This window comes from Onychostruthus taczanowskii, unplaced genomic scaffold, assembly GCF_017590055.1.
Source record: "Onychostruthus taczanowskii isolate IOZ18803 unplaced genomic scaffold, ASM1759005v1 scaffold11, whole genome shotgun sequence".
In the NCBI taxonomy this organism is placed as follows: domain Eukaryota; kingdom Metazoa; phylum Chordata; class Aves; order Passeriformes; family Passeridae; genus Onychostruthus; species Onychostruthus taczanowskii.
Genome location: NW_024497629.1, coordinates 183887 through 203024, shown reverse-complemented (window position 1 = coordinate 203024; position 19138 = coordinate 183887). Strand labels below are relative to the sequence as shown.

Below are 19138 nucleotides of genomic sequence, written 5' to 3'. Positions count from 1 at the left end.
AAAGTGAAATGAAGAGAGAAGCCAGCAATAAAACCTTGGCTTTTTCAAACACCGAGGTCAGGATTGAGCACTTCAGTTGCTGCTCAGAACTGAAAAACCAGGATACAGCAGTGAACAGCAGGATCCAGCAGCTCTGTGTTGATGGGAAATCAGTACAGTCTCCTTGCTGCATGGAGATGGCAGGCTGTGCCTTATTGTACTGACAGCACATCTCCTGTTTCATAAACAGCTTTATTCCATCTGCTGTTCATCCAGCCTGAGGCTTTCTGTTACTGGTTATCTACCAGGCAGGTTTTCTCCTACAACCTACGTATTAGAAGCTATTTACATTACAATCCATACAATGCCTTATAGTTCTCTCCCAGTAAAGATGAAGCACTAAGACTGAAACAGCAAACCCTTCCCACAAAATAAGCATCTAGTAAGGTGATGAGCACATGAAAACAAGAGGAAGCAATTTTATACACTCTTAATTGTGCTTTTACTTGACAACCTCACAGCGTTAATTTTTATACATATATATATATATCCCTATAACACACAATGATTTTAAAAATGCCTTCAAGCTCTCCTCAACCTGCAAAGGGTGTCAGCTGAGATAGATTCCAATTCCTCTACGTCCTGACCCCCCATCCTTATTCAGATACTGGTAGGCTGTAAAAGCAGACCCTGTTATACTTAGGCTTCTGATAATGTAAATGTGTCAATGTAATGGTTTTTAGTATAGTCTTCCCCTTCACAGACACTCTCCTTCCCTGTGCTGAAGGATGAGATGTATTTTCAGTAACCTGTGGGTCAGGCAAAGGAAGTCCTGTATTTGATTTTCAAGAGCAAAACAGCACAGACCATGATAATTTATCCTTAATTAAAAGGCTACACTCTGCTGTTTGCACTTCTCAAGAAAATCTGCTGCCTCTTTATCTACCATACCCATGAGAGTATGTGATTAACATATTTGCTTTTATCTTCATGGCTTCAAAAGCCTTGCTCACCTCAGCACTTCCACTGCTCCACTTGCAGCACAGCATCTCATTCCACCTGGCTTCTGAACAGCACCAACTCAGCTGAACACAGCAAGAAGTGTTGTTTGGGACACTGAGGTTTCAAACAAACAGCCCATGGCCCACCCTGCAGACACTCATGCAATTTGTAAATCCTGCTAATTTTGTTAAGTCTTGTACCAAAATCTCTTAACAAAAGAATATTGTTCACTTAACCTCCCTAGGGCTTTTCAGGATCGACTGCTTTAGTCACTTACAGAGACCAGAGTTTTACAGTGACTCCAACAGTCTGAGGCTAAAGGAGTGACCCTGCATGGTCTCTCCCTACGCTTTCTCATTTCACCACCTCTTCCCCTGTGCTGGTCTCACAGTTGTGCTGCTCCAGGGTGTGTCAGTCTAGTTTGCTGCCAAATCAGCCAGCTGGTTCTCTTCCAGATGGATACAGCCTTAGCCAGTGTCTCGAACTAGATCATTGTATGGACACATGATCACTAAACCTGCCAAAAGGGGAGATTAAAGAACACACTGATATTTGCATTATCCAGGGATTGACCATACCAAGAAATTATGGATCTAGCATTCTCCTGGCAGTTTGTTCTAGTAATTAATAACTCCCCTGATAGAAACATTTAGATGTTAAAATGAGCACAAATAGCAATGTGATTTACCTCAAGTTTTAGGCAGGCTTACTCTACTTAATCTTGCCTGTACTGGTTTATGATAGTGCTGAAAAAGCCAAACTACATAAAAGCATTTAAGTGATGGGAACATTGCAAGTCCAGCCCAACTGCAGAAAATCAGGATACAGAAGAACAGATGCATACTTTTACATATTGTGCTCAGTCCTCTTCTCTAGACATAAACATTATTGAGAACAACCAAAACCAACACCTACAGAAATACAAAAGGCACCTCAGTAACAGGTTCTAGCTGTTTAGAATCTATTTTGTCTTTAAAGGTATTATTAAATCAATAAAAAAATTGCAAATTAGAGGTACAGTTCAAAAGGAACATTTGGCTGGTTTAAAATGAATTGGGAGGGATAAAAAAACCCCTTTAAAGAAAGGCGTTACAGAAAAAAAAATGCTGTGAAAAAACCAGTTTGGTGGATCATGAACATTTAGGGAGAACAACTAATATAGACACACCGAAGAAACTTATGAAATTTTAGCATGGGTCTAGTGCAAAGTAACTGCAGGTTAAAATGGAAAAGGAAAAACATTCTACATTTCCTCCTCTCCAGAAATTCTGTCCCATCCACTCTCTTGCCCAGGAGGTAAGGACTGCAGCCAGAGTGAGGCCATCCATCTTGCTGACATGATGGCAAAGCTGGCACAGGAGTTTCTCCCCACCAGGCAGCTCCCCAGCTCCCAGCAGGGCTCACGGCCACTGGATCCAGGCAAGCCAGGCACAGGCACTGCACAGCTCGGGCCCCGGCCAGCAGCAGCCTGGAGTTATCTCTGAAGCACAGCCTGGAACTGCACCCGCAGTGTGACAAGGGAGATCAAATGCAAAGCAGCCTTAAAACAAATCTGTTCGTAGCTCAAGGTACAATTTCAGAGTTAAGTGATGAGATTCTTCCCCACTTCATAAAACTAGTGGTTTTGTTTCTTCAAGCAGCAAAGATGGCGACCCTTCTCCCTGAGTGCCAAAGATGCACTGAGAAGAAACAACTTGAAACATTCTGACAAGTTTGCTTTTATGTTTTTCCTAAAAAATGAAGAAACAGTGCAACTTGGGAAAATAAAAACACACTAAGAGGAATGAAGGTACGCTGGTATGTTACCAATAAAGCCACAATTGAACTGAAGAGCCAAAACTGGAAGACAAAAAATTTCTATCAGGGCCAAACTGACAACTGCTGTAAGTGTGCTGCAGCTGATACCAGCATCAGTAGCATCCTCATCCTCCTCCTGCAGCCATGAGCTCAGTCTCAGTTTTTGGACAGCCAGCCTGGCTGAAAGCTGATTCAGGAAGACAGGGAAGTTTCAGATTTAGTTCATACAAGCAAGGGAAGAGAACAATGCTCATTAGTCAGAGGTAAGCAAAGGCTCAGACTAAACTTCAGTGCCAGCTTAAAAAGATCGAACTATATCCACAGTCAAAAACATTTGACAAAACCAACCACTTAGTAATTTTATCAAGGAGGCAGAAATTGATGACTTAAAAGTCCTCTTTAAATAGTAAGTCAGGCAAATTTCCAGGAACTCTAGCAAAACCGCCTTATTTAAAATTAAAGTAAAAATCATTAATAACTGCCATCCACAAAAATCTATTCACAGCTACTGCAGAAGCAAAAATAATGAAATTGCCTAGCACTGCTTAATTCTAAAACCATTTGCCACTAATGACAAAAAGTACTATGTTTACAGAGATTTATTTACTGTTAAGAAACAGTGCAATCTTAAGCCATTTAAATAATTTAAAGCAACTCTTTATCTAGTTAAAACTAGAAAGCAATAACATTCATTTTGAGTTTCTTCAACAATAATGTCAAATTTAAACTCAATTTGCAATCACAAAGTTCTTCAGCACTAAGTGAAGAGCAACTGCAGTCCACACCTCTAACACCACTGGTCAGCACTGCTCAAACTGCTGAAATTACAGGAAAATGCTTCATTTTTTAAATTATTCAAAATATTATATTTTAATTTATTCTGCTGAAAGCAGTCCTGGCGTAATACAGATTTCACAGAATGTTCTGAGTTGGAAGGGACCCACAAGGATCATTGAGTCCAACTCTTAAATAAATGGTCCACACAGGGACTAAACTCATAACCTTGCTGTTTTTAGCACCAGGCTCTGATGAGCTGAGCCAATCTCAGGGTCATGAGCATATTAGAGGCAATAAATATTCCTTTAAAAAAAGTGAACTTAATATTCTAAATTACCTCATATTATACTCTCTACAGTGTACATTACCCTGAAAGTGGAAAGATTTAACTCATTTGGCAGACAGACACATACTGTGATTTTTCCTTCAGTCTGATTTAGGACTCCGCCAGTGGCAAGACTTAAATTTTTGTTCAAAAATATCTACAATGCATCATTTTCTTTGTTCAAGATTTCTGAAAAAGAATTATTTCATAGTGATTGTATATGAAGAAAGTCAATTCTGCATGGAAGTAGCGAATCCCACCCAAAAACTCGTGCTGGCATTAGTCAGAGACAGTAAATAGCAGTGCTGATGAAATGAAGTCTGAAGTTTATGCTGGGAAACAGAATAATTTAGGGTGAAAGGACACGTATTGACACAGCAAGAGTTCACACCAGGAAAGAGGCAACTGGAAAGGCAGTTGTAGTGCTTCAGTCCTGCTGTCACCAGTGCACCAGGACAGCCAGGGGTGATGCTCAAGCAGGGTTGTACTCCCACCACAGCACTGGGGAAATCTGTTTCTCAGCACCCCACACCCAAAGTAAAGGACAGCAAAGGCTCAGGCACCACCTCCACTGAACGCTGGGAACATTTTAGATCATTAGCACATTCACAACTCAGAGCAGAAACAAAAAGCAACATTATGGAAAGTCTGGTTTGGAAAGTCTAGTTATGGAAAGAAACAGCCTAATGGAATTTAACAACCTTACAAAATACAGGATACAGTTTAAGAAAAAGACAAACAAACACACAGTTTAAAAGGAGCAGAAGAAAAAGGCTAAACCCCTGCCAGGGACCAGAATACATTTTGATCGCCCAGGCAGCAATCACAGCTGATAGAAATCGTTACACCCCAGACCAACTAGCAACAAATTTCACCTGACTGACTCACCACTTCTGTCAAGATGATTTCAGTCACTTCAAGCATTTTCATTGCTGCTCTTTCCAAACAAATCATTTTTAGCAAGCTAGGTTAAGGAACTACCAGACCAGCAGTCATATGTGACAGCATCTCGAGGAAGCAAAACAAATGGGAAGAGCAGAGCTGTGACAGCCGGAGCGGGACAGAGCAGGCAGCCACCTCACTTAGCCCAGACAGCGCAGTGCGCCCGACCACACATTTCCTGTGTTTATGCAACAAAAACCCACTAAGGGGGAAAAAAAAAAACAAGCACAGGCAGACAATGGAGAAAGCCCATGAAGGTGAGGATAATTCAAGGGCAAGGTTCTACCTAGCTGAAACTAAAGCTCTTAAGAACTGTTAGAAAAAGAAATCAAGACAGCAAGTATAATTCCACCCCTGCATGAAGTTAACTCTTGAATAACATGAAAAACTCTTTTCAACAAGAAGAAAACATGATCAATACTAAAATAACTATCCAGTAAAGGTGACCAGCACCTGGAATGAGTGGCACAAGACAAAAGTACATGTAGAGAGACTTCTCAGTACGAAGCCACCAAACAATCACCCACCATTCTTCAAAAACACAAAGAAGTCTGGCAGAACAAGGAGCAGTTTCAGAGCAAAAAAAACTCACGCTGAAAGGATGTATTTCCCCCACTCATTCCCATACATGTTAAACAGGGATTGCCACTGTCACAGACAGTGGTTGGCAAAAACTACAAGGCTTTTTTGACCCCTTAGGGATGGAAAACCACTGACTTGAACTATGTATAAAAAAAGACCTCGTGAAACCACAAACACCTCCGAGAAAGTTCATAAATCACTTACTGCCAGACTAGCGGATTTTATTAAAAAAAAAAAAAAAAAAGAAGAAAAAAAAAAAAGAAACTAAAAAAACTTTCCAATACAAACCTGCTTTCCATATCCCTTTCCTTCCTACCTGTCTCCACAGTCAGAACCTTCAGCACAGCAGTTCTTACAATCTTGGGGGACAAAACACAAAAAACAAAAAAGGCAAGAGCTGAGCTGACAGAATCTCTAGCACCTTTTGACACAATTTCTGCTCGTCTTCACCCAAAGTCAGGATCCATCAACTCTTCCTAGTTACTGTAATTTGGTTTCCCAGTATTTTAGGCACATATCTTCCAGAGTCAATTTTACATCACACTCTCTTATGGCTTTGTCTGCAATAAAGAAAATGGTAGTAGAAAACCACTTTGCTGACCACAAGTACAGCTGGTCAACATCAGGCTCATCAAGTACCTGAGTACAGAAGGGTTTAACAACATGAATTCTGATAATCATTTTACTCTACAATAAAGTCTGACTAAAGCTCAACTGCACATCTCACCTTACATATTTCTTGGTAAAAATAGCAGCAGCAGGATTCTTCATCTATCCTATCTCATTTGCTCAGGGGTATATGAAGTAGATTTTTGGTTGGGATTGTTCTGTGAGGTTTTTTTTTTTCTTTATGAATTGAAGAACAAATCCTGAAGTAACGTTCTAAGAGGTTCTTGGAATAGTACTGAGGAATACTGATACTGCCACTGTCCCCACAGCAATATGTTAAAAGTGTTAAGTCTGCTTACAAAAACCTTCTAGATTGTTTTTTGTTGCCAACACGAAGCTAGCAAAAGGCTTCACACAAGTATAATGTTCAATGAACATACTCTGTAAACCAAATATATTTATACTTATTCTGTTGGCAAAGAAGAAGTATATCCGGCTCCTTAAAGTATTCCAAAATTATAATTTTTTCTGAAGATAACATGTAGCAAATTCAGATATACTAACCATGGGAACCACAAATCAAAGTCTGCACAAATTTTTGGAAATAAAAAACATGGGGGGATACATATAGCTAATATGATACTGACAGATGGATTGCAGCTTTCCACTGTGGCAATTTATCAGCTGCTGCTGGAATGCTTCCTTCTCAGTTATAAAGCCATATGACAGTTAGCTGGAAGCTAATCTCCCCAAGTTAATATCAACCCAAGACAGCAAAAGACAAGTCAATAAAGTCTTTTCTACCTAGAACATCTGAATTCATTTGTCCCATTAATCTGTTTACCAAGCTGTTTCTAGAGTCATACACACATGATTACAATTCTCTGCCTTCTGCACTAGATTAATGACAGGGCTCAAGAGTGTCACTAGACATTACCAATAACTTTATATGGTCTTGTGTGTGTCACCTCTGATCACATCCCCCTCCCCATCCTTCAGACGCCTGAATGACACGTGCTCTTGAAACATTAATTTCCAGCTACCAGAAGAACATGAAAGAACTTGTTTCCAAGGCATTCTGTACTTCTGCCCTTCTCCTTTTGGTTCCTCCAGAGTCATTCTGGCTGTTCTTACTTCTCCATAAATCTCAAAAATCCTTGAGTTCACCAAAAAAAGCCTCAACATTCCCCTCTAATCTGCCTCTTAATGTAAAACCCCTTCCCCAAGCTGACATAAAAGACAATCTCTTATCAAGAGCCAGCTCCACCATGACACCAGTAATAAAATAATCAACTAATGACTTCTCAAGCTAAATTGGGAGGCAACTACTAATTACACTGAGTGCAGAGCAAGCTACAGTTACTTCTTTTTCCACTCTTGTTTTTAGTGATGTTTTATTGTACATTCCTCGCCCCTTTTGACCACAATGAAGAAGTACTTGGAAATCTGAATAAAGGACAATACCTTCAGAGAAAATCTGTTTAAAAGGTTCTGGGATTATTACACAGTCCTTTCTAGAGCTTGGCCACCATCCTGGCAAGAAGTGCTCTGTAACTGCACATACTCACAAATTGTTACAGTAGTAAATAACCCACACAACAGCAATACTCGACACAGCGTGTGCACCCACTCAGTTCAGTCATATCTAGAACAGTAATAACATGCTGATTATGCTCATCAGAAGAGGATTTCCTTCAGAAAAGGAAACTTGAGGACAAAACTACATAAAACCACTTCATAGAATAATAATATACAGTCATGAACTGGACTCAGTCCCTATACAGTATTCCTAATGGTACTAACTGAGTATACTAAGGATTTTTAACAACCCAAACCTACCATAGGTCAATCCTGAGGTTTTCTCATTTCAGCATTACAGCCCGAGTTCAATATGTTTAATTAGCACACTAAGCCTTTATGCTTTAGGAACTACCATCACCAGCCACTACAATGACCTGGGCAGACATTTCTCACTTGCAAATAAAACAATGCAGCCTGAAAATAAATTAAGAGCAAGTCTTACCTATTCTGAATAATCACAAAAAGCATCGAAAAGTGAGATGCTTGGTTTCTACCAGAACTTGAAACAAAAATTTCATTTTATATTTTCAGATTTCATTTTAAGTGTGCTTTGACCCTCGCAAGACAACTTCCAGTGAGATGAACACACTGAAAGCAGATCTTGATAATCAGCAGAACACCAGCCAGGAGGAGCTTTTCTCGCTTCACTAACTGCACGTTTGATCTGCTCACCGTGCACTTCTTCATTTTCATGCACAACGGGGAGGCAGAAAAGCTATATAAAACCCAGGTATCCTTCCACTTAAAAAGCTTTACTCCCATTCTGATGGAGCATGTTTGCACACAGCAGCATAAGCACACGGGACACTGAAGCCACTGCCACCCGCGCCCCTGCACACGGTGCTGCACAGCAGAGCAGAGCAGGGTGGAGTGTGAGAGACAGACAAAATGATCCGCGCACCGTTTTGGACCCCAGTGAACTCCGAAGTCTCTATAAAGGGCAAGTCGCGATAAGCAAAGACAGCTCTCAAGAGTGGTGTTTAAGTTCACTCGCTGATACTTCCCTATGCCGACGCTTACACTAAAAACGACAGCATCGCAAATGACTGTTTCGTGTGAACCTGAACTGGCACATCCTGAACACAGGAACATTCCCAGCGGTTCTACGCTCGCTCCCTTTAAAATACAGAGAGCGCTTCCGCCTTGGTGGAGAAATGGGCGAAAGCGCAGCTGAAATTGACGCTGAGTGAAAAAAAAAAAAAAAAAAAAAGGCGAAAGGGCTGGATTTAGCCATGAAAACTTTTATGCTCACCAAGCCACTCCCTGCAAGCAGCACCAGGCGCTGCTGTACACCTCGCTCTCGCCAGCGAAACTCACGGAACCCCCCGCGCGTCCTCCCAGCCCGGGCCCCTCCGCAGCCCCCGGGACCGGCCGGGCGGGACGGAGCGGCCCCGGCCCCCCGCAGGAGGCAGCGCTCACCGAGCACCTGCCGCGCTCGCCGGCCCGGCAGCTCCGCCACCGTACCCCGCGTACCGACACCGCTCCCGCCCCGGGCACCGCGGGGGCTGCCCCGGGCCCCGTGGCTCCGCGCCCTCCCCTCAGACAAAGGGCGGCGAAGGCGCCCCCGAAGAAGGAGCCGGTCCCGCCGCCCGCCCCGCCGCGCTCACCCATGCTGCGACCGCCCGCCCAGGCTCGGCGGAGCGGATCCGGGTCCCGCCGACACGCTCAAGCCGGGCACTGCGGCTCCATCCGTGGCACTACGGGCGTGAAAGGGGCGGCGCCGAGCCGCGGGCGGCCCGGGGCAGAGACGCCGCTCACCCGTCCCGTCCCGCCGCTCCCGCTGCCGCCTCAGCCGAGCTCGGGCACCGGCGGCTCCGCCCCGCCCACGGCGGGGGACGCCAAGTCCCGCGAGAGCCGCGCGCCGCCACCGCCCCCACGCCGTTGCCAGGCGGGGGTGACGTCACCGCCGCGGCTCCGCCCCGCGCGGGGAATTCGCTCCGCCCCCGGCACCGCCCCTGAGGGCACGGTCCGCCCCCGGCACCGCCCCGGCACCGCCCCCGCGTCAGACCCTCATCGCCCCCGGGTTAGACCCCGGGTTAGACCCCGCGTTGGACCTCTCACCAGCCCCACGGCGCTCCTGTCATCACCGCCCTCATCAAACCCCCCCTCATAACCCCCTCACAGCTCCCTCATCACTCCCCAGTCAGCTTCCTCACAGCCCTTTCATAACCCACTCACCTCCCCTCACAGCCCCTTCATCGCCCCCCTCACATCCCCCTGCAATCCCATCATCACCCCCCTCACAGCCCCTTCTTCAGCCTCCTCATCACTCCCCTCATCACCCCCTTCACTCAATCACAGAATAGGGCAGGTCAGAAGGGACCGCGGTGGTTCCACCTCCCTGCTCAAGCAGAATTACCCAGAGCACATGGCATGGGATTGTGTCCAGACAGTTCTGGAAGATCTCTGGTGAGGGAGACTGCACCCCCTCTCTGGACAATCTGTTAGTGCTTGGTCACTGCACAGTAAGGAAGTTCTTCCTCATGTTCTGGTGGAACTTGCTGGGATCAGTTCCTGCCCGTTCCTCTGGTGCTATTGCTGGGCGCTGGAGAAGAACCTGGGCTCTGCAGGTTCTTCTCCTGCAGAGAAGCACAGACCAGGATGAGGCCCCAATCAAGGCTGAACAGCCTCAGCTCCCTCAGCCTTTCCTTGTAAGAGAGATGATCCACTCCATTCATCATCTCCACAGTCTCCACTGGACTCACTTCAGGAGCTCCACGTCTCTCACAGAGCCCAGAACTGGACACAGCACTCCAGACATGCCTCAGCAGGGCTGAGCAGAGGTGTAGGATCACTTCTCTGATGTGCTGGCAATGTTCTTCCTAATGCACACAGGATTCCTTTCACCTTTTTGGCCTCAAGGACTCATGAACAGCGCCCTCCGCCTCAGCACTCCCTTCATTGCTGGGGCCACACCACATCCCTGCCCTGCTTCCCAGCAAGAAGTCATCCTCTTCCTCTGGGTCTGGAGCACAAATCTTATGAGGAAAGGCTGAAGGGGCTCAGTTTGGAGCCTTTCACAGAAAGGTTGATTACCCACTGGAATGGGCAGCTCAGAGACAGTGGAGTCTCATCCCTGGAGGGATGTTCAGACTTAGTGCCAGGTCCAGCTGACATGGTGCTGTCTGGTCACAGGCTGGACTGGATGATCTGAGAGGACTTTTCCAACCCAACCATCCCCTTGGCCAATGTCATTAACATCATGTGCATGTTTGTGGGCTTGTGCACTGCTTTTGAAGAGTTTATAAGGTAGGGGGTCTTTCTTGTTGGGAGGGTTTTCTTTTTACTTCAGATGCATGTAGGAAAGTGCTCCAAGCTATATCAGGCTGCCACTATGTAGGTTTTTGTGGGAAACTCAAGTATGAGTGAAACAACTACTTAGAACTGAAGCAATTTAAAGAAAAAACTCTGACCCTGAGGCCAAAAGGACAAGTAAACATGGTTTGGTTTTGATGAAAATCAGGGAATATAACACAGCAGGGCTCTCTGAAGTGAAAATATTCCCTCTTCTTTGCTGCAGACATCCTTTTATGAGTGGTTCCAAATGAGCTGTTTCAGCCAAGCTCAGGACAAAATTAGCCTGAAAAGAATGTCAAGTATTTCCAGGAGTCAGCTTTTGCTTAGCATCTTTCTCATGGCACAGAAAGGAAAAATGAGTCAGATCATGACCACTAAAGACAAAACATGAAGTCTGAGTGTATAAACATCTATATATCACACTTTATTATGGTATTTTATCTGCTTCACCATACTTTGAGGCAGGTGCTTCCATTTTTTTCAACTGCAGCACTGAGAATGTACAAGTCATAGTCAGAATTTCCTTGAAGCAGGTGCAGTGTTTGCTGATAAATGGCCCCATGATGATACCTTTAAAAGGAAAATTTACAACCCTCCTGCACCCCAAGGTTTAAAGTACTTAATAAGAAGAGGAGGTTTGGGATAGAAAGGAAACATCAGCCTTAGAGTTTGAAGTCTCTTCCAATAAAAATTCAGAAATTAAACTCCCATGAGAATGAATTATCCTCATCTGTCTAATGTATCACTTTTTTCCACTTCCTTCGTAGAGCTACATGCTAAAAAAGAAGGATAAAGGATAAGAGGAATTATAAATTTTATCTGATGTAGCAGTTTTTACTTTTTTTAAACTCTGCCACAAAGCTAAGTGTGCATGAACAAGAGGTAAGAAATAAAATATCAATAGTGTACATGTTTATGGAGCATTGAGGGAGCTCCATGTAGCCTTCTTTCTGGAAGCTGGCCAAATCTCATTCCAGTTCATATTCACTCATGCTGACATAAAGCTGCCTTTGCCCCTCCCTTCAGCCTAGAATAGGCTGGAGAGCAAAGCCCTGGTTCTTACGCTGTGCACAGGTAGGATAATGGCTTTGTGAAATTCTGTTTTATTTCGACATGCCTTGATAACTCTGGCCAGGCCTGGCTTAAAGATTCTTAGCAGCCTGAGTACAAAACCTGAGTTTTATTCCGAGCCATCTGCTCTGATGATAAAGCACCAGCATCTGCTGGTCCTGTGCTTCAGCCTCCGTCCTCTTTCCAGCACCAGTGAGGCAGAAATGGGATGGCTCCTGAGGGAGCCCCTGTGGGAGACTGCTGAGCCCAAGTCTTTCTCTGTGGGTGAGTGCCTGCAATGCTGCTGAATCCATCCCCAGCAGCCTGAGCAGTGTTCTGTGTAGAGCTGGGCTGCGCCCTGTGAGGTGTGTGGCACTGGCAGCTGTGTCTGCCCCACGCTTTGCTGAGTCTGACAAGACTTCACAGCACTGAGGTTTGCAGAAGTGCAAGAGACTGCTCATGTGGGACTCAGAGCAGCATGGGGACCTGTATTTAGCAATCTCATATGGGCTGGCAATTGTAATACATGGAAAGAAAACACATCTGTGCCAGGCTATTGACTATTTTCACTAGACTGTTAAATCATGTGACTGCTTCATTTCTTTTCTCTATGCTCTGTGTCTGGTGAGATGTGCTAAATGCTTATTTACTGAAAATTGCCTTCTAAATCACCTACAATGAGTTCCTTCCTCACTTTCCACTTCAGTAAAAGCTGAAATTGTAATGAGCCATTTTCCCTTGAATATTAGTCAATAATTGGTGTTTATGCAGTCCTTTGAAAACAGTTTTACTCATATTCAGACAGATGTACAGAGAACTCTGGCTCTTGCTTTTTATTCCAACCTTCTTTTCAGTTCCATGTGTAGAGAACTGATATTCTGACTCTATGGAATTATAAAAGTGCATATTTGGTTCAGAGTATTTTCAAATCCAATTAGGTTCCCAAAAATAGCACAATCATCTCACAAATTTGTTCAAGAAAACTTTTTAAAATGAAAGATTAGCATTTTAAGTGTTTTATGATTGAGCTTAATGGAATATCTGAATTTCTACCTTGCTTTTGAGAGAGAAAGAGTTGTGACATACTTGCAGATCAAGATAACATCCACTGTTAACACCAGTAACTGCTATAACTTTATTTTACAAGACAGATCGTAGTATAGTTCCTGCTATGCAGGTTTATAACACAAGATAAGAATGATACAATTTGTCACCACTAGAGCTGATTTCTTTTCTCTCACAAAAAAACCAAAAAACAAACAAACAAAAAAATAGTAATAATGAAACTCTTTCCCTAGTACTGCTACAGTGAACATTTCACTTGACCTTTTTTGCCACTGTGGTCGTCTTAAAATTACTCCACTATTTCCAAATAAAGAAACCTAAACCAGGAACTTTCAAAGCTTCTCTCTAGAGTGCAAAAAATAAAGGAACTGACTTGGTTTTTTTTTCCAAAAAAAAAAAAAAGTTTGTCAGCTGTTATCACACAGTGGTTTCATGCACTTTTGAGTGACACATGCACTGCAATAATTGTACATTCCCCTTTAACCAAATAGTTTTCTCCCAAAGATTCCAGCTGAATTGATTGTTCATGTTTTTAGTTCTCTAATGCATTTTTCGTTGCAGCAACTTCCTGCACAATAACATCTGTCATCCATTGACTGCAAGCAAGCAGCCTCTAGCACAAAGGAGTTAAACAGTCTGGATGGTAAAATCTCACCTTTTCTTTTCAGCAGCAGTTCTTGCCAGATAACAACAGTACTGAAAAAATTGGATTGTGTTGAGAAGTTTAAAAATTATTTGGATGAGCAAACTCCCTCTGCTGGTTTGAAGCAGCAGCAGATATATTTCATTTAAAAACATACAAACCGGGAAAATATTCATTCAACGCACACAGTACTTTTCCCTTCACTGCATAATCAGTGAAGAGTGAATCTGTTTATTCCACAGAAGGAGACAGGACTCTTACTAAAAAAAAAAATAAGGGAGAAAATAAAAAGCCACAGAACAGGGTTTTTTTGTAATTAAAAATTTTATCAAAATGCAGATTTTCAAGCAAGGGGAAAAAGAAGGTTGCATACTAATATTGAATCTATTTTTTTTTTAACCTGTTGTGGAGGTGGTTACATAGAGCATGTCCAGAGAAGGGAATGGAGCTGGGGAAGGGTCTGGAGCACAAGGGAGCAGCTGAGGGAGCTGGGAAAGGGGCTCAGCCTGGAGAAAAGGAGGCGCAGGGGGAATATTCTGGCTCTGCACAGCTCCCTGACAGGAGGGGACAGCCAGGTGGGGGGTGGACAGAACAAAAGGAAATGGCCTCAAGCTGTGCAGGGGATGTTCAGACTGACATCAGGAAGAATTTCATCAGTGAAAGCGTTGTCAGGCACTGGAAGGGGCCACCAGGGAGGTTGTGAAGTCACCATCCCTGGAAGTCCTCAAGGAAGACTGGATGTGGCACTCAGTGCTTTGGTTTACTTGGCATGGTGGTGTCCAGTCACAGGCTGGCCTCAATGATCTTGGGGGTCTTTACCAACTTTAATGATTCTCAGATTCTATCATTATTCAAAGAAGCAAAGCAAACTTGGTTTTTCCTGTTCTTCCTACCTGCTGCAGACTCTCCATTAGGGAAATCTTAGCAGCTCCACAGGGTCACAGGCTGGACCCTTTGGGTACAGCACAGCTCCCTCCAGCCTGGTCAAGAGCAACCGGTCAAACTCTGTCTTGCAGATGATTGCTAAAGGACAGTGAAAAACTGTCACCAGGTGGACACAGCAAGGATCACCTGAATACAGCCAGTGATACTAAGGAATTTGTGGGGCCATTTTTCAGGCTGCTGAAATAATCAAGTTCTAGTGGCATATTTTTCAAACCATGGTATGTGGGTCAATGCTGATCTATAAGAACTCTATAAGTAGTGGTCTGCAAATAACTGCAAATTACTTTGTAAGCCAACTATATTTTGTAGTCTCACTCATTTGGCAAGCAACCAACCAAAATGAGGGAAATTATGGACACTGGAAGTTTATCCTGATTTAACTGGAAACTGTTGTGACAACACCACAAACATGATTTGTTTTTTATTGGTTAAAATCTTAGTTGGAAAAGTGGAGGAACATCAACCAGCGGAAACAAATTCCTCAGTCCTTCGCTTCAACCACTCTTGGTCTATTTCATCTATTATTATCAACCTCCTCAGTCAATCATGTTTTCTTTGCTATAATCAGTTCAGCCTTGACTAGTGAGTACTGTTCCTTTTCCTCATGTCATTTCTTTGCTACATGCCAAAAGCTCCATTTCACTGGGCTGACAATAAGACAGGGAGCCAGGACAAGTTTCAGTTCTGTAGTCTCATTGTGACATATAAAAATTCATTCTTCAAACAGGACCCCATGTTGATTTAAACATTGTTGTAGATGACAGCTTGTCCCGTACTAAATATTTTTAAAGTTCTGAATGAAGTATCAGAAATGTCACTCCTGCACAGGTATGAAATAAAATACTTGTAACTGTTGAATCTTGAAAGAAAAGAGCTGGGGGAGAGGGAGACATTTGTGAAATTCAGGCTAAGTATAGGCAATGATTAATCATGTTTCTGCCATGAGACCATTACAGCAGCAATCTGAAAGAAGAGTTGTCTTACCCTGATGACAGCTATTATGTTTTTTCTTTGACCTCTCTTCTGAGGATGCAATTCATTTATACTGGGTTATTACAACTAATTAAAACAAAGCTGCAAACAGCAGGGAGTGTGTGGAGCAGCTCCATCTGCATTATGCTGATAAAAACCAGTTCACATGGACATGCAGTCGTTAACATAGAACCATATGTGTAGCTGTGTGTTTCAAAGATATTCTGTTTGATTTGAACAGAGGAGTTTTCATCCCACAGTTTGTAAATCACACTGTACTTAAGAAGGAGAAAAAAAGGAAACTGTGCTTTTCACTGGATTCTTTTTTCTCTTCTCTAATAAACAACCATCTACCTCCTTCCTTTCTAGGTACATTTGGTGTTTTGCATTTGTATTATGTCCCTTTGGCAGCCCCTGTTTGGGATTTCCTTATATTAACATTTAGCACAAAGGAATCTCATCTTCAGGGTCCAATGGGCTAATGGTTTCCTTCGGCATCTGAATAAATCAACAGCTGTGGCCTTCAGCCATTTTGTCTTTCCAAAATAAAAGTAAGGGGAAGCTGCTTGTTGTTGTAACCGTTCTCACACATGCTCTGCGAGCAGGATACTAAGCCTTTTTTTTGGGGAGATAACTTCCCACAAAACATACCGCATTAGAAATGTAATTTTCCCCTCACTCCATCAGTAACAGCAATGTAGCCCAACTTGAAGTGATCAGAAGATATCAAGTTTGCTCAGAACTCTGAGTTTTATTAAAACATTTGATACATAAATGCTCACATCACAGTAAATGCACACACATTACATATGTGCCTGCATTTCTGTGCCACAGGCAGGATGATGGTATCAACTGAAAGTGTTTGTTTTTTTTTCAAAGACAGTCACTGATACCTGTACAGGCCCTTTGTGCTGGAAGTTGTGCTGTGGTTGCCAACAGGAGCTAAGGCACTGACACAGCCACTGGAATGTGTCACTCTTTGACACTGAACTTCTCTTTCTGGCTCTCTCACTCCTGTGCTGGTTCTGGTGCTCATCTGATGGTTGTGCTCAGTAAATTTAGCTTCGACATCTGTTGGGAAAATTTAAAGCAGGGAATTGTTAGTCTTTAGAGCAGTGTGGACTTGTAATTGAACTATGTCTGACTGGAATTTTTAACATTCCAAATAAAACCAATCTATCACCAAAAGGCTGGATTAGTTGCAGAAACTCTGCACAAACTACTTGCACTCAGAATTATTTTGGGTGTGATTGTCTTGTGGGGTGGGTTTTGTGGTTTTGTTATGGATTGTTTTTTAATGGAAGTACAGCAAAGACACACCCTGAAGGCTCCAGGACACAAAGACACTGTTTTCTCCAGGGAGCCTTTAGGAGAAAGGGATGTGAGGTTACCTGTACGTTTACATTTTCCTGTATTGATCTGCCTAAACTGACAATGCCATGAGCAGGGTATTCCCATCAATACCCCAGGCTTCCACAGAGAGGCCAAGACAAAGCACTGCAAACACACTTCGTGCCTTAAACTCAGCACAAAGCCTCTTCTCTCTTCATCCTCCAACAATGTCAGATTGTCATTAATTTTCTTGAAACCGGCAGCCTTTTGTGAGTGCTGTTCAGGCGCTTTTGAGTTTATAAATAGCACTCCCAAAGGGCAGTCATTCTGTACATCTGTAGAATTGCCAGAGTTGACCAAATACCCTCTGTTAGAAAATTCTATAATAAAACACTATTTCCCCTGACAATTACACACCCTCACCTTCAGTTATACCAGCTGAATTATGTGTGCTTCTAGAGTAAATGCTTCAGTAGATGCTTCTGGGAAGTGTATAATTATTCCCAACAAGCTACTAAATTTGACAAAATAATGTTTCCTGCATTTTTGGTTCTGAAAGTTATTTTGTAAATAACAACTGATGAAAACATTAGGAATTACTACAATGAAAACATTGCCCAGTGCTAGAAAGAGTACACATTTCTCCCTGCTTGGCCCCAGAAAAAATAAAACCCTATAGATTATTTTTTTCTGTTGTCAACAGAAGTCAGAATTATGATTGAATCTATTAAATATTAAATATTTCCAATGAGAATGTAAGTTCTCCTCTTAGTATGGTACTTGTGACTATGAAGAAGGGCCCCTTGGCAGCACTTTGAAGGCTTTCACTGATTATTTTTTGTTGTTGTTATGCAGAGTAAGAACTTAGATGTTTATCTACATTCCTGCAGGCTTGTATATCCTCTCCCTCGGGGCACTGATGCCTGCTGCCAAGAATACACATCAGGTTTTCTAGAGAGGCAGCAAACTGAGCCAAACAACAGACTGAGCACTTCAGGAGCACCTGATTGCCTTATATTTTCCCTCCTAAGATGTTAAAGTATTGGGGATTATTCATTTTGCCATAGTGTATTCCCTCCCACAAAAGCAGCAGAATATGTTTTATGTTTCACTCATTGGGTAAAAGTGTAAATTTTGACTCTGTATTCCCACTTTATCTGTTACCAAAATCTCAGCCTTAAGGGGGAAAAGCAGCTCCTATTCTGCTTTCAGAGCCAATGAAGTTAGAGACACCAACAGAAGATTGGATTTACGGCCTGATAAGTAAAATGTTTCTGAATTCCCATTCTAAGTGGGATGATGAATTGAGATTATTGCTGCTTCTCCTGATAAGTGTGCAAAGAACTTCAAGTTTTTTGTTTGCAGAGGAAAACACCACAAAGAAATTAATATGGAATAGTTTGTTGCATTTTTGGACTTGCATTTGCCCATGGGGAAATGCAGAGGGGAACGTGTGACAGTGCAGGGGAACGTTTTCCAGCATGTCCCTGAGTTGCCAAAAGTGTATCATCAAAGGTATTTGCAAACCTGAGTGTTTTTTTCTAAGGAAGCAACATTTAACTAACTCATCAGCTGATTTGTGAGTTGATTACCCATAAATTTGGGCATGGGTAACACATACTTATCCTACCAAAAGTTGAATCCTTTAACTGACACTCTCCCAAAAACACCCACTGAGAGAAGAGTTTACAGACACGATGTTTCCTATTCTTTTTCACTTCTCCATCTGTGTTATTTCCAGCCCAGACTGGAAAATCAGCATATCTTCTTCTATCTAATTTGTCCTGATGCTTCAGCCCTTCACATCAAATTCCTTCTTTTTTCAGAAATTCATGTTAATATTATTCCAGAGCTCCTGCTGTATTCAGGAACTCTCAGTCTCCATTAATTACATTTTCCCACAAACAAGAGGGAGAATAGTTTTGTTTAAACACACTAGTCTGCTAAAAGATCATATATTTTCAGAGTGAGGTCCTGTAAGATAGACTTGTCTGATATAAGGGCAGAGAGCAGCACATTATTGAAGGAAGGAAATTTCTTGTTTCAACAATTTTTTCACCATAGAATCAGAGCTCTGTCATGTGAAATCAGAATTCCAAAACTTATTCCTGTTCCAATTTGTAATTAAAGCAATTTGTGCAATGAGTATTCTAAAAGCCACTTGCTTCTGGGGAAAGAAAAATGGTTTAAACATTCCATGGGTTTCTTTCAGTGTTTATGTTTGTTTCATGACTTGTTGA

At 42.7% G+C, this 19138-nt stretch overlaps 1 protein-coding gene and 1 long non-coding RNA gene across 4 annotated transcripts in view; both read right to left on the bottom strand.

Moving 5' to 3' along the window:
• The window catches only part of LOC121344692 (CD2 associated protein), a 77379-nt gene extending 67935 nt beyond the window's left edge, over positions 1 to 9444 (bottom strand). For 2 of the 3 annotated variants that reach the window (XM_041420878.1, XM_041420895.1), the window contains exon 1: positions 9202 to 9443. In XM_041420878.1, the coding sequence (XP_041276812.1) occupies positions 9202 to 9205 (4 nt within the window). In that variant the 5' untranslated portion in view covers positions 9206 to 9443. Of the gene's footprint in view, positions 1 to 9201 lie in introns of all 3 variants that reach the window. The other variant, XM_041420886.1, reaches the window with a different exon arrangement.
• A 6915-nt stretch (positions 9445 to 16359) lies between these two features.
• The window catches only part of LOC121344136, a 47620-nt gene continuing 44841 nt past the window's right edge, over positions 16360 to 19138 (bottom strand). Inside the window, exon 3 of the long non-coding RNA XR_005953794.1 lies at positions 16360 to 16637. This is a non-coding gene — a long non-coding RNA (uncharacterized LOC121344136). The remainder of the gene's footprint in view (positions 16638 to 19138) is intronic.